This window comes from Gopherus flavomarginatus, chromosome 9 (genome assembly GCF_025201925.1).
Source record: "Gopherus flavomarginatus isolate rGopFla2 chromosome 9, rGopFla2.mat.asm, whole genome shotgun sequence".
NCBI lineage: Eukaryota > Metazoa > Chordata > Testudines > Testudinidae > Gopherus > Gopherus flavomarginatus.
This window is the reverse complement of record NC_066625.1, coordinates 54,083,766-54,107,588: the sequence shown is the minus strand read 5'-3', so window position 1 is coordinate 54,107,588 and position 23,823 is coordinate 54,083,766. Positions and strand designations below refer to the sequence as shown.

General features: G+C 44.8%; 1 protein-coding gene across 1 annotated transcript; it reads left to right on the top strand.

Moving 5' to 3' along the window:
- Positions 1–10,545: 10,545 nt before the first annotated feature.
- Positions 10,546–23,788, top strand: LOC127057784 (cytochrome c oxidase subunit 5A, mitochondrial). The gene is made up of 5 exons (XM_050966853.1): positions 10,546–10,745; positions 17,706–17,822; positions 19,807–19,928; positions 21,489–21,611; positions 23,628–23,788. The coding sequence occupies exons 1-4, from the start codon at positions 10,658–10,660 to the stop codon at positions 21,600–21,602; spliced, it is 441 nt and encodes a 146-aa protein (XP_050822810.1). The 5' UTR covers positions 10,546–10,657; the 3' UTR covers positions 21,603–21,611; positions 23,628–23,788.
- Positions 23,789–23,823: the final 35 nt, after the last annotated feature.

The following is a 23,823-nucleotide window of genomic DNA, read 5'->3' as shown; positions in this document are numbered from 1 at the left end:
GATGAACAGATGGGCGGAGCACTTTAAGGAACTCCTGAACAGACCAGCACCACCAAATCCACCAGATATCAACTCAGCTAACGAGGACCTCCCAATTAATTGCGATAAACCAACCAGAGACGAGATCAGAAAAGCCATCACCATGATGAAGAATAGGAAGGCGGCTGGACCTGAGGACATCCCAGCAGAGGCCCTGAAAGCAGACCTGGATGCTTCAGTGGAAATGCTGTACCCCCTCTTTGAGAAGATATGGGAAGAAGAAGTGATTCCGGTAGACTGGAAAGAGGGATATCTCATCAAAATCCCCAAGAAAGGAGACCTTAGCAACTGTGCCAATTATAGAGGAATCACACTCCTGTCGGTGCCAGGGAAGGTCTTCAACCGAGTCCTCTTAGAGAGAATGAAGGATGCTGTCGATCCACAGCTATGAGATGAACAGGCAGGTTTCCGGCAGAACAGATCATGCACGGACCAGATAGCAACGCTTTGCATCATAGTCGAGCAATCTATAGAGTGGAACTCCTCGTTGTACATCAATTTTGTTGACTATGAGAAAGCGTTCGATAGCGTTGATTGAGAGACCCTTTGGAAGCTCCTTCGGCACTACGGCATCCCAGCAAAGGTGGTCAACCTGATCAAGAACTCATATGACGGTATAAACTGTAGAGTGATTCATGGAGGGCAGCTTACTAACAGCTTCCAGGTGCAAACTGGAGTCAGGCAAGGATGCTTGTTGTCACCACTTCTCTTTCTTCTCGTCATCGATTGGATTATGAAGACATCCACCTACGAGCGTAGGAACGGAATCCAGCGGACGTTGTGGACCCAGCTTGATGACCTGGACTTTGCTGATGACCTTGCACTCCTTTCGCACAGTAAACAGCAGATGCAAGAGAAGATCAACGTAGTGGCAGCCATGTCATCACAGGTTGGCCTCAACATTCACAAGGACAAGACCAAGATCCTTAGGATTAACTACACTAGCAATGACCCAGTCACACTGAATGGAAGCCCCCTGGAAGAAGTGCAGTCCTTTACCTACCTAGGTAGTATCATCGACCAGCAGGGTGGCACAGACGCAGACATCAAAGTAAGGACTGGTAAGGCAAGCGCAGCCTTCTTACAGCTCAAGAACATCTGGAGCTCTAGAGAGCTGTCTTTGGCAATAAAAATTCGACTATTCAACTCCAATGTGAAATCAGTCCTACTGTATGGAGCTGAAATCTGGAGGACAACCAAAACAATCATCAGGAAGATCCAGACCTTCATAAATAGCTGCCTCAGAAGGATTCTCCAGATCCGCTGGCCAGACAGCATCAGTAACATCCACTTCTTGGAGAGGACCTGTCAACTCCCAGCAGAGGAAGAAATCAGAAGGAGAAGGTGGGGTTGGATAGGACATACACTACGCAAGCAGCCAACCAACATCATCAGGCAGGCACTGCGGTGGAACCCCCAAGGCAAGCGGAAAAGAGGCCGTCTAAGAAACACCTGGCGACGTGACCGTCAGGCTGATAGCAAAAAAATGGGCTATACCTGGAAACAGTTAGAACGAATGGCCCAGGATAGAGGACTCTGGAGATCTGTTGTTGGCAGCCCATACCCCGATTGGGGTGACGGGCATGAGTGAGTGAGTCTGAAGCATCTGGCATTATCCAGCATTAACTGGTCCATTGGTCTGATCCAGTATAGTAGTTCCGATGTTCTTACGTCTGCTAATGTGTGCATGAACTCTGCAATGGGGATAATGGCTTTTGTGATATGGACACATCCATTAGGAACAGAAGTGACACCACCAGCTCCTTTCACATAGACAGTGGCTAGCTAGGAAAGATTTTTGGTTACTTCCATGCTGAGTTGGGTAACCTAGAGTTCAAAGGCTCTTCAGTCCATCTCCAATCCCACGAGCCAGGCTTTGCCCCTGCTTTCCTTTGACTGTGTATCATTTTGGCTGGGGCATATTATGCAGCAATGATAAAATTAGAAGTGACTTGGCTTTGATCCTCTGACCAATATCACTCTGCGTTCATTGCAGGAGACAGAGTGGACCTTGAACCCAGCAACATCCATCAAGGGCTACATTATAAAATTTCTATTCCTTCCTCATTGAGTTTGGTCCAAATTCTCATAGCTCTGCAGAGGGATTCTAACCTCATCAGTTCCTCTCTTGGCGTTCCTTGTAGGAGAGCACTCAGTGCCACCTGTCCCTGGGAGACAGGCATTTGGGATGTTCTTTTGTCAGTTATGGTATGTACCTCAGCTATAGGAAGGAGATGTCTCTTTGTATTCACAGCCAGTTCCGGTAGGCTCAAGAGGCTCTCCCCTGGTTCCATTCTAGTGAACCATCACCACCACTTCATCCCCTCATTGTGATCTCTTCGGCCGTCACCGATTCTGGGCTCCCACTCCAGCCTGGAGGGCAACAATTCTAAGGACGATACCAGTGCTATTCCATGGATCAGCTAGCAGGAGGTACTTGGGGCCTAACTCTCCTCTCACGCCAATTTCACACAGCTGAAACTCCATTGACGTTAGGGTAGTTACTTTCTAATTCCTCTCTGTTACACCAAGCCCCTTGCTTTGCACATGCTTGCTACTCACACCTTGCCATAGTGAGAGTTCTAACTCCATGAGCAAGAGTCCTGAAGTTTTATCTGCTCTGCAACATGCAGCAGCATGAGCTGAGCTGCTAAATCATCCCACCAGCTTGTCCTCCTTGAGCTCCTAGTAGAACAATTTTCAGTTAGTTCTTGGCAAACAGTTCAGACAAAAAATCAGCACCTGCATGAGCCAGTCTTGTTGAAGTTCAGCAGATTAAATCCAAAAATAATGATACTAGTGATACTTGGCACTTCCATAGCACCATGCATACAAGCGGAATAAATTGTGGCCACTTACATGAAAAGACACAGATGCCGGTGAAAATCGAATCCTGGAACTTCTGCAATAAAAGCACAAGCTAGACTCACTTCTGGGAAAGAAGTTCCCTGGTTTGCAAGCAAGTAGCAGGTTGTGGAGTCTCTGGGTTCAGCCACTAGAGGGAAACATAATCACAAGTACTAAACTAGTGCTTTGCAGAGACTGAAAATGACAGAAGGTAGGTATCAACCTCTCTGTGCAACTGCAACCATTTGTCCATCTGTAAAACGAGGTCATATGATTTACTGAAGATGAACCGCAAGTCTGTGGGAGAGCTGGGGACAGAACCCTGTTGTTCTTGACTCTCAGTCCCCAATCTTAACCATTAGGCACATAATTCTGATTCTCATTTATACCACTCTGGCAATGTCATGGGACTTAAAGTACCGGTAGGCGCATGCGCATCACTGACCTTTATTGGAGGAAACCAAAACTGCTTGACTGTGTATCATAGACCCTGTATTGCTAACACTCATGGGAGATTCTCCTTTTGCTCAAAGGAAAGGGGTCTGCAATTTCAGAGCAGGAGGGTGTTGGTTCTTAATAATAACTTATATCCAGTCTAAGGCCACTTTCCATTGCCAGAGTGGTGTAAAAGGGCATACATGTAAATGAGTCAGCCTCATATGTGTTTAAAGAAATAAAGAAAGATTACAATTCTTAATGAGCTATTAATGTCAGCTCCAGTGCTAACTTGAGTGTTTTGAATTTGGGTGAAAGATTTCTGCCTCAGGATTCAACCTAGCTTCTTCTTCACAAAGCAACATGCTTGATAGAGTTCAGATACATCAGTATACTGGAACATATTCATGGCCATACAGGAACCTCATGGCTATCACTATGCTGAACATCACGACCATTCAGAGGTATATAGAAGCAGTGGAAATTACTGCTGAGACCTTCCTGCTCTGAAATTACAGACCCTTCTACTTGAGCAAAAGGAGAAACCCACTTAGGTGTTAGCAGTACAGGGCCTATGATACACAGATGTCTGAGCAGTTCTGGTTCCATTGATAAAGGTCAGTTCATTACCATATAATAACCCACCTGCCCACTCTGCCTACCATTTCCCACCACAAATAATTATACAAAATCCTCATTCTTCCTCCCCAGAAAGTGAGAGAAACTCTAGGATCCTCAAACCCCTCCCTGCTATTCATTACTCTCTGTTGAACTACCAGGAAGATGGAGCTGAACTGATTGATGGGTTTAATTTGTGCTGTATGGTGCTGTTCTGACACCAACAAGAGAAATGACAGATGCTTTTCCACTGGACAAGTGGAGTCTGTCGGTAAAGTTGGGGCACTTGGGCAGACAAGCTGAGTGAAATTCAGTCTAGATACTCAAGGAGAAGTGAAGGGGGAGAGACGGAAAGAAGGAAAACACGGTAAAACAATGACAAGCATGCAAGAAGGAAAAACAGGTGAGGTGTAGGCCAGTGAAATCACAAGTCAGAAGCTAGAGGAGAGATTGTTGCCAGATAAACAACCCCACCCTTACCTGCTCAGGCTTTTACAATGTGGTGATTAGCACTGGTAAGAGCAAGGAGCAATCTGTGCAGGACTGTTGCTGAACACACTCCTCACCCCAGCTCTGCCAGTGCATCTCAGGCTCCCTTTTACATTTTAGAGCTGGTCTGATATATTTGTAGAGAAGGTGTGAGAATTATGGCAGGACAGGGATACCGGTCCCTCTGCCTGCAAACTCCTCCAGTTCAATTAGCTCCTTCCCCACTATACTGAGCCCCCTGGCTCAGATCAATCAATTACCTTTCCTAGCCACGCTCAGTGTCTTGTGCTCTCTCCCAGGACTGAAGAATGCTTCCTTTTCTCAGCCTCATGTGATACTCCCATGGTCCCAGAGACACTTGCACTTCTCTTCTAGCACATGCCTCAGCCTAACAACCCTGGAGTCTTCCTGCCTGCAGAGCTCGCTGTTGATGCAAGGTAGCAGCCTCATAGACTCATAGGTCAGAAGGGACCAATCTGATCATCTAGTCTGACCTCCTGCACAAGGCAGGCCACAGAACCCCACCCATCCAATTTTATACAACCCCTATCCCAGGACCGAGTTATTGAAATCCTCAAAAATTTGCACCAGCACCAGCCCTGGCATGGCAATGCTTGCAAGTGGCGAGCATGTTCTGGAAGAAGGTGAGGTTGCACCTACCTGGGGAAGTGCTAAGGTGTCCTCCCATAACTGCTATCCCCCTCTGCCCACTGCAGTGCCCTTGTATTGGCACATGGGCCAATAGGGGCTGAGGTAGGGGAAATCTCTGGCCCTTCTATGGGCTATGCTCATCACCTGTGAGTATAAGCAACTTGTTGTAGAGCTCTCCCACTAGGAATGCCCACAGCAGACAGAGGACCCCAATAGCCATCAGTTCCACCACCTCTCTGAACCTGCTCCCAGTGGCTATTGATTCTGGGAGAAGGAGGCCCAAGCCCATCCAGGCTGAGCACTTAGACATTCTCTGGCACTGTGCAAGCTATTTGGCTTATGCTTATTCCTTGCGCTCTTAGACATGACACTTCATTTTGCCATGTGGCTTGGAGAGGCAGTGCCACTAATGCACAGTTGTGCCTCCATAAGCCTAGCCCTGCTTAAGTCTTTCCCAAACAGGGATTCTCAGCCATGCCAAATTATTTTGAAGTGTTTGGAGGAGAGGGCAGCATGGGCTATGATTAAACAGGGCCTAGATCAACCAGAATCTCAGATTTAAAAAAATATCAGGCCCTTCCTATACATCTTGCTCTACTTTCTCCAACCTCCATAGAGACTCTTCTGCCCATTTCCCCACTGGTTTTGGATAGGCTCTTGGGACTTAATTCTGCCCTCAGGTACATGGGCACAAATACTGAAATCAATGGGACTTGTGTCCAAATATCTGATAGCAGCATTGGGCCTTTGTTTTCTCACTTTCCCTGCAGTGTCAAGACCTCTCAGATTGCCAAACCCAGATTCCAAAGATCTGCCTAGCCATCTGTCCTGCGTTCACCACCACAGATGCTGAATGCCTACGTTAAGGATCTTGTCTTATATCTGGTAAGCTCCTGGCAAGCAGGAGAACAAGAAAGAAAACATCCTCAAAGTCATTTCTCCTCAATACTTGCTTAATGTTTTAATTGATTTTTAATTAATTTTATATGCAGGCAGTTTCCAACACTGGAACCTGGGGATTTCAAATCCTTCACTATATTGGCTCCGTACCAAGGACTCCCTGCATTAGGAAATTGTTTGTTTGTTTTTAGATACTATAACCAAAAATAAAAAGCAATTAAAAATAGCCTGCAGCCATCTGGCTGCACAGTAGGGTGACTAGATGTCCTGATTTTACAGGGACAGTGCCGATATTCGGGGCTTTGTCTTATGCACTTTTTATCCACCCTCCCATCCCCGTCCGTATTTTTCATACTTGTTATCTGGTCACCCTATTGCACGAGGTCATGTATTATGGTCACTTTAACACTTGAAGCTACTGCTAATAATAACAGTTAGCACCTTGCTCCTGCAAACTGCTCTATGCTAGGCAGACCCCCTGTGTTTATGCAGAGCAGCGTATAGCGGCGGTTCCTTATGTAGTGTTTTCTTGGCTAGATCCTGGCCCATATAGTCCCTCTGCACCAACCTTACAGCTGTCCAAGGGAGCTAGATCTACATCAGCTCCTTTACATTGTCCCCAGTACAGGAGGCTTGTTAGCTGCAGGAAGGGGCGGGGTCAGAGCATGTTGTGCTCTGACAGTTTTAAACCAACATAACAGCTCTTGGGGCTTCATTACAGGCTGGTGTAACTTAGAGTAGCCTTGGGGCTGCAGTAAATTTCACCCAGAGTCAGACTGGCTCTCAGTCAGTCCCACGAACCCTGGGGGGACAGAAAGGTGGCATAAAGCTCTCTCTTCCCTTACCCCACGCTCAGGTGTACTAAGTGTTGCTCCAGTGCACCTGTGTATTGAGCCCTCTATTTCCAAAGCACATGAACACCAGTCACTTGAGGTAGGCATTATCATCAATTTACCGTAGATGGGGAAACTGATACCCAGAGGCTGACCCAAAGCTCCAGTGATTCAGTAGCATGGTTAGGATGAGAACTCAAGAATTTAAATCACTTTGTCTCCTAAGGTTACACGGCCTCTCCTAGGGCCATATTCAAAACCCATTGAAGTCAGTATGAGCCTTTGCAGCCACTCCAGCTTTGGATCTGGCCCATAGTCACTACCACACCAATGTCATAAACCCATTCATTCTGATAATTTATTTAAAAAAATGGTCATCTCAAAGTGTGTATTTACAAGTGATTTATTTGGGTGGGGTCTGAGAGGCTCAGGAGCTTTGTAATGAGATGCAGGGCCCGATTCAACTCCCAAAACTTAGGGCCCAGACCTTCAGGTAGCGTAAATCAGCACACAGTAGAAGCTCAGAGTTCTGAACACCTTGGGAATGGAGGCTGTTCGTAACTCTGAAATGTTCGTAACTCTTGAACAAAACATTTTGGTTGTTCTTTCCAAAGTTTACAGCGGAACACTGACTTAATGCAGCTTCGAAATTTACTACACAGAAGAAAAATGCTGCTTTTAACCATCTTCATTTAAATGAAACAAGCACAGAAGCAGTTTCTTTAGCATGTCAAACCTTTTTTTTTAAACATTCTCCCCTTTTTTAGTAGTTTATATTTAACATAGTGCTGTGTTGTATTAGCTTCTTTTTGTCTCTGCTGCTGTCTGATTGTGTACTTCCGGTTCCAAATGAGGTGTGTGGTTGAGTGGTCAGTTTGGAACTCTTGTTTGTAACTCTGAGGTTGTAGTGTAGTTCTGTTGAGTTTAATGGAACTACTCTGAGCCTTATACTCACACTATCCAAAGATCTTTTTTTTAACAAGCCCAACTTTATCCTTGCAAAGATAAGAATCAGAACAGTGATTCCACCTACTCCAATATCCTGTCTCCCATAGTGGCCAATATCAGATGGGTGGTTTCTTTCTTTTTCCATACGTTTTGAGAGTCTGGGCTGAAACTGATAGCTTTGGAAATTGAAATCCTCTATCTAAAGAACAGTGGCAGAGCAACCTTTCCCCACCAACGTGCTTTAACTCAGCCCTAGAAGGGCCATACTGGGGGAGAGGCTAGCTCATTTTCAATCACTGCTGAACCCTTGAGTTCTGCAGAGACTGCTGACAGAGGCCAATTATTATTCATAACAATTTGTTCTTGTGACTTGAACACCTGCCTGCTAGGAAGTGAAGTAAAGCTGTCAAGTGGTTTCCCTGAAAGATATAAATCAAGTGGTAACTGTTTTCTGTCACAACATGCAAGGTGGCTTCAAAATGGTGACCTAGAGGTGAAAAGCTCCATCTTCGTTTAGCAATTGCATCGGCCATCCTGTCTCCTAGTGTATGTTAGCACTTTTGCTGTACTTGAGGTTACAATTCTACTTCCATTTTAACCCTATTTTCAAACCCAATCTATTTTCAGAAGAAACAGTTTCAAAATTAATACTGTTCATACAAACGTGGGAACCAAATCCTCTTTATTACTCCAGCAAGTATGTAGTACATCACCTCTGCAAGGGAATCAGACACCAGGATGATGAGTGCAGTATGCAAACCTGAATAGTTTGGTATTACCAAAAAAAAATCATACAAAAATCATGAAATTAGCATGATGTGCACTTAACCTCTCTATTCAATCTAATTGTTTGTTCCCATTTTGCTTTCTGCAGGATGTCTGTTTAGGCCCCAATCCTGCAAAGACTTACACATACACAAAGCACATGAGCAGTGCCACCAAGATCTCACAATCTTAAAGTTACGCATATGCATAAATCTTTACAGTATCGGAGACTTCAATTATCAGTGGTTTGAGGTGTAGGCCTTGGCATAATTAAGATATATTTTATGCAAGATGGCTGATGTCAGATAGTATTGGAAATGTTATAATTTACTGAATGTGATTATCCAATCTGTATACATGTATCATTTCTGTATCTAAAGTTAGGAATATTGACTATGTAACAATTACAACTGTGTGTGTATTTGGGAGACACCTACCAGACAACAGGTCATCAGCTTTGATGGGCCATTAGGAAGAAACGATAACACTTCCAAGATACTAATCTCTCCCCTTCCTGAGAGGTGTCCTGGGACTTAGAGTGACACTACTAGGTCAGGTGGTCCTGTCACCTGGTACTAAACACTATCCTGGACGTCTAGTCATTTTCCGCTAAAAGGAAGGGGAGGTCAAGACTGGGGAACAAAAGAGCCCCACCTTCTGTACATCTTATTTAAGGCTAGGGAGGAAGGCAAACAGGACTCTTCTCCATTGTCTTCCTGCCCAAGAAGAACTGCTGACAGTACCTGAAGGGACAAAGGAACTGAACTGTGGGAGAAGCAAGGGCTGAGTCCAGACTAAGGGTATGTCTTCACTAGCAATGTTAAAGTGCTGTGGTTGTGTAGTCGCGGCACGAGCATGCTGTAAAAAACGCACCCCCATGAGGGGAGTAGCTCCCAGTGCTGATGTGCAGTGTCTACGCTGCCACTTTACAGCTCTGAAACTTGCAGTGCTCAGAGGTGTGTTTTTCACAGTGAGAAAGTTGTAGCGCTGTAAAGTGGCAGTGTAGACAAGGCAGGAGTCTAGTCTGTAAAGAGAAATATCTAGAACTCTAAGATGCAGAAACTTTTACAACTTGCCTAAAACAACATTTAGGGTGATAAATTATTTCTTGAAACCAGTCTCTTTAAGATCTTAAGTTCAGTATGTGTTTTTTGTTTTATTTGCTTGGTAATCTGCTTTGTTCTGGGTGCTATCCCTTATAATCACTTAAAATCTACCATTTATAGTTAATAAACTTGTTTTTATTATTAAACCGTTTGTGCAATTTATAACTGGGGGAGGGGAAAGAAGGTGTGCACATCTCTCTCCACATTGAGGGAGAAGGTGAATTTTTATGAGCTTGCACTGGGCAGAACGTTCTATACAGCACAAGATGATGTTCTTGAGTGCTGGGCGATTTCCTAGCTGAGTCTTCTCATAGAGAGCTGTTTGCAGACTGTGTGATTCTACAGCTGGTGTGACCCTACCTGTCTGTGCTGCCAAAGGCCAGAGAGCTAATTCAGCAAAACATGGAGAGGGAGCCCAGGCTATCAGAGCAAGGCAGGTTCCCTTTACTCCCACTACATCATGTGCACCCCAGAAGTGGGGTTTGACCCATCACACCTACCTCCCACAACTCAATGGGAGTTAGGAGCCTAAATGCCTTTGTAGCCTTAGTTACCACCTACTAGTCCCCACGTGGCAGGGACAGACCTTCTTTCTGTCCCCCAAAGGAGAAGCCCAATTCCCCCCTTTCCTTGGGCTGGGGGGGCAGCGCCTCCTGCCTAGCCTAGAGGAGCAACTTCAAGTCCCGCTCCTGTTCCGATCTGCCCCCATTTGAGGCCGGATGCGGGGGGCAGCGTGTTCTACTCACCCCACATCCTCTCCCCTCTGCTATCAGCAGCGACCGCTCCCCGCCGGCCTCCTTTCAAAATGGCCGCCCGCGCCTCTCCTCCCCTCCGCTCCGCAAGGCCCCGCCCCCTTGCGGCTCCCCCTGTCACGTGGCGCGGGCGATTTGTCCACCCGGCGACGCCGTAGCCGCTGCCCCGCCCCTTGCCCTCGGTCCAGGCGCGTGGTGGTGGCCTCTGAGCGCGGCCGGCGAGAGGAAGCCTCGCGCCCCGGTTGTCCCGTCCCGCTCCCCAGCCCGCGCTGCTATGTTGGGAGCCGCCCTGCTCCTTCGTCGCTGCACTGCGGCCGGTCTCCGTGGGCTGGCCCGGCGGGCCCGACAGCCGCCCGCCACCGGTGAGTGAAGGGGCGAGCGGCGCCTTGTTCCCGCTTCTCGGCGCTGGCCCCGGGCCGCTGGAGCCCGGCCGCGCTGGCGCCCCCTCCCCGGTCCTACCCCGGTCCCCCTCGGCTCCGCGGTCCCGGGCGGGGCCTCGGCGGGGAGCGCGGGAGCGCCCAGCGGCGGGGCCCCGGGGGGCTGCGCCGGCCCGGCAGCGCCGTGTCCTTGCGGTGACCTGCGGTGTCACTCGAGGACTGGCTGCACCTGTGGCCTGGTGCGCGCCGCCCTGTCGCGGCTGTGGCAGCCTCGTCCCCCCTGCGGCTCGGCCGAAGCCCTCGCTCCGCCCCGTGGCATGAGGGGGGCGCGGGGCCCGGGCTAGGACACTGCCCTGCCCCGTCAAGGTTATCGCCTTCAGGTCGAGCTTCCGGTGCCTGCGCCGGGGTCGCCCGCGTGCTGAAGCGGGAGCCGCGCCCGCCAAGGAGCGCTGGGGATGGCTGCAGCCGCGGCCGCCACGGGAAGGTGACATTGAGCTGGCTGAAGGGGAGAGGGAGGTGAAGCCTGCACGGGCACCTGTGCTGGTCTCCCTGCAAGGGAGAGGCGGTAGTGTCGGCCCTGGTTCTGGCCCCCGCCCCCGTGATGGGGAGCAGGTCTCTCTTTAGGGAAGGGCAGCAAAGGGGGCCAGGTTAGCTGCGGCTAGCCCAGCCGGCCTATTTCGCAATGCCGCTACCTCTATCTCTGCCCGTTTCGCTTCCTCTTTCGTGCTTGTCTCTTCCCACTCGCCGTCTAGCATTTCTGCAGTGACTCTGATTGAAGATAGTTGGCACCACTTGCAGCCACGATATGGGCCTTTCTGTAAGAAAGCTAACCTGTCTGTGGCATGCAAATCTTGATTTGTGTAAACCAGCCTAGTAGGCTCTCCTTGTTCTCCCAGCCTTAGGAAAAATATATGTTCTGGTTAATCTCACATGTCTTACAACCAAAGAGAAAACACATCTTGAGTACAAGAACAAGTGTTGAGGTTTACTAATGCTCAGATTAGTAGAACAGTGATGAAATGTTTGTACAGCAGTGGTTCTCAACCAGGGGTTCACAGAGGTCTTGCAGGGGGCTATGTAAAATGTACTAGCAAAATCAGTACAAACTAAAATTTCATACAATGACTTGGTTTATATGGCTCAATATACTGCACACTGAAATGTAAGTATAATTATATTGCAGTTGATTTATAATATGGTAAAAAATGAAAAAGTAAGCAATTTTTCAGTAATAGTGTGCTGTGGCACTTTTGTATTTCTGTCTGATTTTGTAAGTAAATTGCTTTTTAAGTGAGGTGAAACTTGGGGGTACACAGGACAAATCAGATTCCTGAAAGGGGTACAGTAATCTGTAAAGGTTGAGAGCCACTGCTGTACAGGTACAGTGAGATCTGCTAAAGAGCATATCATACTCTTGTGTGAAATTTTTACTAGGCCTCTAAGGCTGTTGGTTTCAAAAATGTACCACTTGCAAACTCAAATCTGTCTCTACAGTAAACTTAAATCAGGAGTCATTCCTGGGATATATTGTATCTTTGCTTTTTCAAAAAGAAAATGAAGGTAGACTGAAGAAGTTGATATTGCTACATCCTTGTTTATATTCTGAAGCGTTCAAGTGGCTTCCTGCAAGCAGCCAGGCTACCATTAAAGCATAAGTTTGAAAAGAATGCTTATGTAAAATTTATTGCTGTATCATCCTCCTTTTCTTTCTGGTCTTCAATTCTGTGTCTTGATGTGCACGCTATTGAATTGTTCATCAAGGTTAAGCTTTCTCTGATTGCTTTCAAGTGCCTATGTTTAAATCTCTGACCTAGGCCTGGTTTACACTAGAAAATTAGGTTGGCATAACTATGTAGGTCAGGGGTGTGAAAAATCCACACCCCTCCAAGTGGTGTAGTTAAAACAACCTAAGTCCCTATGTAGAAAGCACCAGGTCAATGACAGAATTCTTCTGTCTGTCTAGCTGCTGCCTCTTGAGGAGGTGAATTACCTATGCAGACAGGAGAATTCCTCCCATTGGGCTAGGTAGTGTCTATGCAAGTGCGGCTGAGACACAGCTGTGCCTCTGTAGTATCTTAAGTACAAACAAGCGCCTAGTCTCCCTTCTCATACACCTCTTCTGGTTCTTTCTTTTGTATTCTGTCAATGCTAACCTTCTTACACCCTTTCACAAAAGTTGTGTGCTGCCTTCTCTGCTACCCTATGTGCTTGAAATGTCCTTTCATGTTTCCAAGTCTCCATCCTTACCTCATTCAAATAGCTCCTAAGACTCACTTTTGCTGCATCACCTCAACAAAAATGTTTCATGCTTTTTAAAAAAATTATGCCCCCAAGATGCATTTGTCTAAACTGAGTAACAGTATAAGATAGGGATTCTCAAACTGGGGGTTGGGACCCCTCAGGGTCACAAGATTATTATGTGGGGGGTCACATGCTGTCAGCTCCCACCCCAAACCCTGCTTTGCCTCCAGCATTTATAATGGTGTTAAATTAAAAACACTTCTTAATATATTTATAAGGGGAAGTCACACGCAGAGGCTTGCTGTTTGAAAAGGGTCACCAGTACAAAAGTTTGAGAACCAGTGGTATATGAGTATCTGTAAACTTGTATTTCCCTTCTCCCACTTTCTGATGTGTGCTTCATTCCTGTATAACTTTGTCAAGTGCATCACTAGATTGTAAGTTCTCTGGCACAGAGACCTGTCTCTCTCTTTTGTGTGAAATGCCTAGCACGCTTGAGCATGGTATACAATGGCTTATCTTCTATCGCTGGGAGTGTCTTCGCTCAAACTTATCTTTTTAAATTAATCTCCTTAAATAGTCCTTTTTTATATAGCTACACACCTCCACTTCCTCTCCCCCTCCCCCAGCACTCTTCTGACCTTGTCTTTCTTCTACCAGTCTATTTTACTTTTGGTTTTGTTGTGTCCCCATCTTCCTCTGGAGGCAGCTGAGTACAAGTCTGGCTTGACCATCAAATAGAGATGAGTATGTTGGATTGTGAGGGTTAACAGTGAATTTGAGGCTGTCCCCTTCTAAATGTGGGTATGTTGACAACTCTTCATCACAGTATTATTTTAGTATTTATATCACATTCCAGCTGGATCTAAATATTTTATAAATGTCAATTTTGGAGTATCTCCTATAAAAGGCAGCTGGTAAGTATAGTCCACTTTTACCTATGAGTAGACAAGGTGTTTGGAAGCTGTAACTTGCCCAAGGTCTTGAAGTCTAATCCACAATTTGAGGTCTTCAGTGGCTCAGACATAGGTTAAGGGTTTGTTACAGGAGTGGGTGGGTGAGATTCTGTGGCCTGCATTGTGCAGGAGGTCAGACTAGATGATCATAATGGTCCCTTCTGACCTTAAAGTCTATGAAGCAAGTCAGTGGTAAAGTTAGGAATATATCCTGGAAGCTTTGAGTTCTAGCTCCTGGCTCTTAATATTAAAGTGCACAAGTATCTGTTTCTAAAAAGGTTATTAATTTAGTTGGCCCGTAACATATAATTTGGTAAACATGCAGTTTTAAAAACTAAAACCAGTGGACATATTTTCATGACACTTCTTTAAAAACTTAGTTTAATCTTCAGTAATTGCAACTCAAAACACAGACAGTAAGAATCTGAAAGTGAAAATGACTTAATTGACTTTTATATAGGTTGTAATACCATGCTCATCACTGTAATACTTGAGCAACTTCTAGTAATGCATTAAGCTATATGGCTATCTGTTGTATTTGTATTGTCATGTTTTCCCTTGGAGAAGTGTGTCTAGTAGACTATCATATGTTGGAATTTTTTATAATACATATGTTGCTATATATGTCAGAAAAAGCGAAGTCAAAGAAATGTGCCTTTTGCTTATAGTGGAAGGTGGTGAAGGTTATGATGGTGTCCCTAGCCTCTAAGCTGGGAATGGACAACAGGGCATAGATCACTTGATGATTTCGTGTTCTGTTCATTCCCCCGGGGCACCTGGCATTGGCCACTGTCGGAAGATACTGGGCTAAATGGACCTTTAGTCTGACCCAATATGGCCACTCTTGTGATGGTCCTTAGTTCCTTTGAGAGCTCATTCTACAGTCTTGTGTTGATGCCTGAGAAAACTCTCTAATACTTCCATTTTCCAACTTGAGATTTTGAGGGAGAGAAAGCAAATTGGTTTTTTAAAATTTACACTTTAAATCTTAAATTTAGTACACCCACACACAAGGAACATTGTGTGAAATATGATTAAGTTGACAGCATCCTTTTAACTTAAGTAGCTATCATTATAGAGGTGTACTACATTTAAAGCATTAAAAATCAAGAATATGTCAAGTGAAGGTTTGATTATTGCGAAGTAGTTCAGAATACTCTTCATTTCTCTTTCCTCCCAGATCCCTGGAATACTTGGATACCTGGAAGGTGAAAGGTTGTCAGTCATTCCAGTCAAATTTAATGAGTTTCAGTTGACTTCCAGTTAGCTACAATTGATTGGGATACCTAAGGGTGTTCGTTGTCCATTCTTTTAGGAAGGCATTGCAATACTGTGGAGAGCTGTATGTTTTTAAGAGAACTCTTTTTGATTTCTAAATCAGTAATTCGTAATCTCCATTTTGAATGATGCAATAATCTGTTACATTTTGGGGAACATTGAATACATTGTGAAAGCTTTGTTCAGATGATGTACTGAATCAATATCTGACAAGAATCTGTTGCACTCAGGTCATTCTGTTAAACATAACTTTAGTCTGACTCAGGGTATACATGTATTGGAGAGTGATGTTTAGGAGAACATGCCTTTGTGTATTGCAATCTTTTTGTAATTAGGATCCATTGTCTTAAGTCACATTGTGTTTTTTTTAGGAAAATTATATTTGCTTCATGCTTAATGGTAAATTAAATTTCCTAGTGTCACTTCAAGCTAGAAAAAAAAGGCTAGTCAGCATGAACACACCGAAGTATAGCACAGTAGTCATAATACATATTAAACATTTATATAGTGCTGTAGATGCAGATAGCACTTCACAAAACACAGAATAAGACATGCCCCCGCCCCAGAGATCTTAATAAAACTTTAATCAATATGAACAAAATAATTGTTGCATCTAAGTTAGAAAGGAACGAGGCTTAACTTCTTTCCCCTTTCTCCTAGACTCTAGCCTACCCTAAAGACAAGGTTGGCAATTAATGCCATGCTCCTGAGTGCAATTACTCTTTCAACAGTACCAATCATAGAGTGAAATTGATGGGTCCTAGTCATCTTTATCTTCTGTGGGTGGAGCAGTTGGGGAAGCACTTACTCTTGAGAGTATGGATGTAACTGCCTGTTTGCGCAGCAGCTAGTCCCATAGCTGTTAGTTGCTGTTAGCAAAGGCCACCTGTTCATCCCTTGTTTAGTGTTCAGAAAGCCCCTTGTGATAAAGAACAGTATTAGGAGAAGAAACTAGATTACAACCATGTTAATTGAATGCATCTTAAAATCCAGCCCACTTTTATTTTATTAAATTTAAATGAATGTTTTAAAGAAACTGTCAGATACTCAAGTTTCAATGGAAATTTAGTGCTGAATGACAACCCTGAAGACTGAATTTCTGTGCGGACTCATTGAGTAGCTCTAGTAGTAGTAATGTAAGTTTCCCCCACAAGGCTTCACTATTCTATTCTTGAGGTAAGAGCAGTTCTGCCTCCAGGATGCCTCTGGAGACAGCAAAGGTGTCTTTTGGGGACTGGACTTTTGTACACAAAGGCACTATACAAATGCCATCAAGTCACTTTACACAGGCCACTGAACAGCCGTTAATTGAAAGTTAGCTTTCATCCACTATTGAACCTGGTTACCCAGACTTGTGTGTATCCTGCTACTTCTCCCTCTGAGTCATCCAATTGTCCTAACCTCTCGGTGTTTCTTACCGTTAGAAATGGGATTTAGAAACTAGAAAACATTTCCTCCCTTAGATTACAAAACCAACTATTTAGCAACTGTAGGGCTTACATGGGGAAATCATTCTAGAATAAATTAGGGTGTAAACTTGAAACACAATAGCTATTCTGCAGCTACTCCCTGGGTGGATGCTCTTATTCTGAAGTAAGTGTCTACATAAGGAGTTATTGTGGAATAGCTATTCTGGTCAATTTCCACATGTAGACAAGCAGCAGGAACAGTGGAGTTCTCTTTCTCCTTTCCCACCATTTAATTTGGAGCAAAAATTGACATGTTAGCTGGCAGATATCCTAGTGAAGTCATAAATGATGACAGTGTTGCCAACAAGATACTGGAAGTCAGCGTTAAGGAAGCTCTATATATGTTTTTGACTGGCTTGCCCTGCAGCAAAGGAGTAAGTACTGCAGTGGTCTTTTTCTATCTGGGAACCTGGAAGCCTTTTTTTTTTTTTTTAAATTGTTCAACAGATTCTAACAATTTCAAGGTGATCACTTTTATTAAGCATAAACTAGTCCTCTTTTGAGAGCTGGTTAACTACATTTTTTTAATCCAGTTTGTAAACATTCTGTAGATGTGCTCTTTCAAAGGGGGAGCAAACACTTGCTTGAAAGGCCTTTACTTGGACCATCTTACCACAGAGCACATCACGGGGACTTTAAATGTACTGAATTAGTGATTCAGAACTATTACGTACTTGCTGCATCCTGACTAAAGTTATGTCTACACAGCGAAGAAAAACCCATGGCTGACCCATGCCAGTTGACTCAGTCTGCGGGGCTGTTCCGTTATTGTGTAAACTGGAGCCTGAGCTCTGAGATCCTCCCACCCTGCAGAGTCTTAGAGCCCAAGCCCAGAAGTCTACACAGCTCTGTGAGCTCAAGTCAGCTTGCATGGGCTAACTGTGAGTATCTAGTTGCTGTGTAGACATAATCACGTCATAGCTGCAGTCTCTTGGCCTAAGTTTATGAACTAAATTTCCTCTGTTTTCACTTCAACCCTTTCCTATTCCTTCCTCACACAGCTGTGTTGCCTGCTCGTTGCTACTCTCATGGGACACAAGAGTCAGATGAAGAATTTGATGCTCGCTGGGTGACATACTTCAACAAACCAGATATCGATGCCTGGGAGCTAAGGAAAGGTGTGTTTAAAAGAGAAGGAAGGAATATCTGATAGTGAAATACTCATGGCTATGGTAACATGGGGAAACCTAAACTGCTTTGAAATATGACCACTGAAAGTTACAGCTATGTCAAAGTAAAAACGTATGCTATAGCGGGGCAGATATGCTGTGCTATAGGCAGGGAGCTCAGAAATTCTCCTAAAATTTGCTTCCATAATACTGAACTGTATAGTCTGTGTACGTTTTCTAAACCACCTTGAATGACAAACAACTACACTTACTCTGTAATGTTAGACATTTGTGAAGGAGTTAAAAGAACTCAGGAACCTCCAGTGTAGTCTTCTTCCTAACTTACTCAGTGCTAACCAAGGGCATAGGGTGATGGGGTCTTGCCTTTTCTAGAAGGTAGACACCTGAGATTAGAAAGTGGGGTTCCTTGTGTAGTCCAAATGCAATCCGTCTGAATTGGCGCTTCATTGTGATTGCTTTGTATCAGCACTGCTAAGATGGTCAGTGATGTAGTACAGTGGCTTTCAAACTTTTTTTCCCTAGGGACTTAGTTGAAGAAAACTGTTGATGCCCATGACCCAATGGAGCTGGGGATGAAGGGTTTGGGGTGTGGGAGGGGCTCAGGGTTGGGGAGAGGGCGGTGGGGTGGAGCTGGGAATGAGGGGCTCAGGGTATGGGAGGGGCTCAGGGGTCTGGGCTGGGGGTGCAGCTTCTGGGATGGGGCCGGGGATGAGAGGATTGGGGTGCAGGAAGGGGCTGGGGCACGGACTTACCTCTGGCAGCTCTCGATCAGCGGCGCAGCTGGGGTGCAGAGACAGGCTTCCTGCCTGTCCTGGCACCGCAGATCATGCTGCACCCGAAAGTGGCCAGCAGCAGGTCAGGCTCCTAGGCAGAGGCATGCAAGCAACTCCGTGCAGCTCTCGCCCGCAGGCACCGCCCCCCAGCTCCCGGCCAGTCAGAGTGCAGAGCCGGTGCATGAGGCCGGGGCAGCACATGGAGCCCTGTGGCCCCACTGCCTAGAAGCTGGACCTGCTTCTGGGGCGCAGTGTTGTCGGAATAGGTAGGCACTAGCCCGCCTTAGCTAGGCAGCCCTGCCACCGGGACTTTTAACATCCCACTCGGCAGTGTTCACCAGAGCCGCTAGGGTCCCTGGGTGCTGAGCAAGGCGACCTAGTGCCTTATGTGCCGCAACCTGACACTGGGTCACGACCCAAATTTGAAAAACACTGATGTAGTAGACTTGGAGTTCACTTCTTATAGCTGAGGCTACGTTTTAGTCACAGATATTTTTAGTAAAAGTCACGGGCCTGTGACCTGTCCATAACTTTTACTAAAAATACCTGCCCTGACTAAAACTTAGGCGGGGACTGTGGGTGCTGGGAGAGGAAGTGGGGGTGGGGGGTTGTGGCTGGCAGGGCCTTCCTACTGTCTGTGCGTCCCTGCAGCTCCTAGGCGGCAGAGGCAGGGGTCAGGGCAGGGGCTCCACTGCTCCCGCAACAAGCACTGGCTGCCGCAGCTCCCATTGACTGGGAACCATGGGGATTTCCCACCCCTCTACTGCCTAGGAGCTGCAGGGGGGCCATGCCAGTAGGAGCAGGGGAGCCCACTACCCTAAGGTAAGCACCCCTGCTCTCCCCAGCACCCTCCCCAACTCCTGCTTCTGCTGGCCCAGGGGCTGCCCAGTCTTTTTTGTTAAAGCTTTTGTAGATAATGAGATGACATGACTAGCATCATACTGCAATGTCGAGAAGAGCGAAAGGAACAGATGGGGGAAATAGTTCTGGAATATGGGAGAGATAAGATTGACACTGATTTTGATGGTGCTTGTTATCACCTTGATAATCATGTTAGAAATATCATGGAGATGGAAGGAAAGTGTATGATGAGAGAGACCCCTAGGCTGAACTTTGAAAAACTCTCAACAGGTTCTAACCCTCCTTTTACTTATTAAATAATGGGGGTTTCTCAGGCTGTCATTATCTTCTTCTGACAGGCATGAACACATTGGTGGGCTACGATCTGGTGCCAGAACCAAAAATCATCGATGCTGCTTTGAGAGCATGCAGACGGTTAAATGACTTTGCTACTGCGGTCCGTATCCTAGAAGCTGTAAAGGTCCGTATAGTCGTGACTTGGGGTATGTTGGAAATGCTGCTGCTTGTGCTTTCGTGCTGCTGAAAGGGTTTTAAAATGGAGATGAGTCTCCTAGCTTCTCATGTTGTTGTATTTTCACCCACCTAAGCAGGGGAAACTCAGTTTCCTGATGGTACTGGAACTAGTAGTTTGACTAAATTGCATGGTCAAAATCAGTATTAATTTGTTGCTGTTTAAGTACCAACAGAAAATCCCTCCTGTACAGTATCACAGGTGTCAATGCACTGGATACAGCTGTACTTCTTCCTTCCCCTCTATTGACCCTCCTCTTTAGAGGAGAACAGAATAAAGAGGTGAGCTTCTGCTGCCCACGCTGTAGAATATTGTTAACCGGGCAAACTTATAGGAGAATCATGTGCTAATGGGGCCTGACTTTCAGAAGTGTCTATACTGGACATATCTTGTAAGGGAGACCAAACTGAGACCTTGGCTATCACCAAATCATCTGAAACATACATATGACTATAAATAGCATGGCTGTGAAAGTAAACAGCTTTGTACAACTGTAGCATTTTTTCAGGGAATTTAACAAAGATGACCACATGCTAAACTTATCGTGTCTCTTTTCTCTGCACCTGGTCTATTTTGCTCTCCTCATCTTCCCTCTATGCCAGAATGACTGGCCACTGTTGTGATTCTTGAAAATATTTCCTCTTGGGGGAAATGTAAGGGATCAGGTTGGTTTATAACCCCTCTCCCAAACTTTTCTTCTCCCCTAAAACCCTGTTTGAAAGGCTTTTATGGGGGTGACTTCTTCTTAACTCTGGAAAGAGACATGAAACTAAAGTTTTTGTTTTATAAACTGACCTTTTCTTTGGACTTGTTTAGATATTAGTGTATCTCTTGCTCTTTTGCCAAAACAATCAACAGGCAGCCCTCAAACAGGTCTGCAGAGCATCTGGAGAGCCAGCTGTTCACCTAGTGCTGTTTTCCTTGTTTTCAGTTTGTATGTTTCATTGCAGATAGACTGGGAGGGGGGATTCTGAAACACTCAGGTTTGGCCTAACTCTGCTTCCATTGAAGCTAGTGGGAGTTCTGTGCTGCACAAAATCTCACCCCACCCATTTATTTTCCATGTAAGCAACTGCTGTGGTTTGTTAATAGGCAATGAGGTGGCCTGCATGATAGTGAATGGGGGAGGGTAGTCCACATAACTGTGGTTAGGTTGGAAGAAGTCCACATTATGAACACTTTAAAAACACTGCAGTAAATGAATGAATTTAGCTACTACCTGTTTTTGTACTTGATTCAAGCCAAATAAGTACAGGCTGTGATTAGCAGACTTCAGTGTAGATATTCTATGGAAGGTTCATCTGATCTACTGTTCTTAAGCAGTGCTACAATGTTACCTTTCCATCTTATTGGGGATAAAGTATTTTATCACTAGCAATAAGTGGATCAAGCTGTAGATCCTGTTGTGAATACATGATTCGCAGACATAGTCTGGCATACAGTGCAGTGTTGATTTTTCTTGGCCATCTCTTTGCTATTGAATTAATTTTTTCCTCTTCTTCTGATTAGGACAAAGCAGGTCCTCACAAGGAAATCTACCCTTATGTTATCCAGGAACTTAGACCAACTTTGAATGAATTGGGAATCTCCACTCCAGAGGAACTGGGCCTGGACAAAGCATAAACATAATTGGTAAGGGGGACCGTATCTTTCTAGAACCCTGAGATGGGACTACGCAGCCTAAAACTCCTTTTAAGGGTATATAGTAGTATTCCTTGGCTATAAGGAACCCCTAAAGAGAAGGGGGGTGGAATGCATGTTTCATGAGTAAGACTTTTGAGACTTTCACTACCTAGCAATGGAAAACAATTCAGTAGTGTCTACAGAAAGGTTATGCTTACTGAAGAGTTGAGAGTTCTTTCATTAGTTATATATACAGAATGAGCATGTCTAAAGTCCAATTCCTAATTGTAATGTGTTATGTGAAAAGAAACCAAAGGGGCTGTGGGTGAGAGACTGGTGTGGCAGACTAATCTGAGCATGGTTAAGTAGGTGGGGAGAGGCTTTTGTAACAGAAATCATTTCAGTAACTGAATGTTACAATATTTGCCCGAGTCTCTAATGCATCCTAAAAATGAAAGGAGGTTAACATTGAGACAGATATCAGTTTTTTTTAAAATTCAAGGATCCTAGACTCCATTCCTAAATGGAAAACTTTAGATGGTGCTTTTATTAAGAGGGTCTATCAAATGCATTTGTCCAAATACAGCAAGAAGACAGAAGATATGTGGAGAGAAACATTTTCATGTGTTGATCATTTTGATCACCTAGCTGTAGTGCTACTAAAATCTAACAATGTGTTTCTGCCGCTTGTGGGGCAGGCGGTGAGGGGAAGAGGCAATATTCAGTGTTCTAGATGTTTGCTTGATTGACACAATTACTGGTCTTTTAAAGAATCCTCATTTCTTTTCTGTGTTGCCTTGACAATAAGCTGTTACCGTACTTGCTCAGAAGTATATAAGACTTTTTTTTGCTTCCCAGCAGTCTTTACAAGAAGCTCTTTCCCTCCCTATGGAAGGATCATCCCATATGAAATTATGCTAATCTTTACTTTAACATCTCAGTCTATCTAACCCTTTTAAACAGAAGATAGAACAGGACACTAGTGCTTCCCTATGTTGGGAAGTGGTCCCATTGCTGGCAACAACTGTCCGTCATATTGAAGCTGCTAATGTAGAAGGGATAAATCTTCTGCACCATTCACAAAGTGTGATCTGGCTCCACCCAGTGCTGAAAATAGCACTGTCCCCTTCAGCTGTTTAAAAAGCACAGCACTGGCACGGGGGACCCTTTGCTTACAACATAGTGGACAGTTCAATTTCATAGTGTATCTAGGGCTTAAGTGCTCTGAGGAAAAAATTCCTGTTGGCTTCAATAGTTTCAAGTGCAGTGCTTACAGGATCAGGTCCTACTTATTAAGGCTTGAAATTCTTGGTGGGATGGCGGGGCAGGTATTTTCAGTGCTTAAAGGTGATGGATCTGTTTTTAGGGTTAAGCTTGAAAGCTGGTATCTGTCCTCAAATAAAACTTGAATGGTCTCTAAATTCTGTTTTAAAGTAATAAGTTTACCATTGTCTAACATTAGCTAATGCTTATGTTGCTGCATCACTGGCTGACAGCTTGGTGCCAAAAGGTTGTCAGGTGGCCAGTGAGTATCTATCACATAAGCAAATAAGCACCAGCCACTGAATGTAAATGTTGATTATTACGTAGGCCAGAGTGAAACACAACACAACTTTGTGATGATGCAACTGATGCATATCAGTTAGAAATTGGCTTCACTCTCAGAAAATAGTGGGTTATACAGAAGATGGCTGAGTTTTTAAGATTAAAAATATATAACCTACAAGCATCTCAAACTTTGCATTTTCACCCATTTTAACAACAAATTGGCCTGTTTAAAGGGGTAAAAACTGAGTTTCTAACATTCTTTCCCCTCCCCGGGTGGTAATGCTGGGTCACTGGTGCCGGTACTGTTCTTCTGGGCCTGAAGAATTAGACTGTTATACCTGGCAATGTGTTGATTTGAGTGATGGGAAGAACACCATATGATCTGAAACTCCCTGAGACTGCCTAAAATGGTGTGGAACTATTGGCCTGCATAAAGTAACTTTTTTTTAAACTAATCCCTTATCTGTTCTCTTCCAGATGGGCTGCACATGCATTTTATTAATGCTCCCTGATTGTACACAGTCGCCTGGAGACACAGATGTTAAGATATTACCTTTATTTGAAATAACTTCTTTCTTTATTGAGTCCCAATGTATGTAATATGAAGTTGGAACTAATAAAGGAGAAATGGGTTTGAACTGAGCTTCGTCCTTGTTGCCTCTGTGATGATATT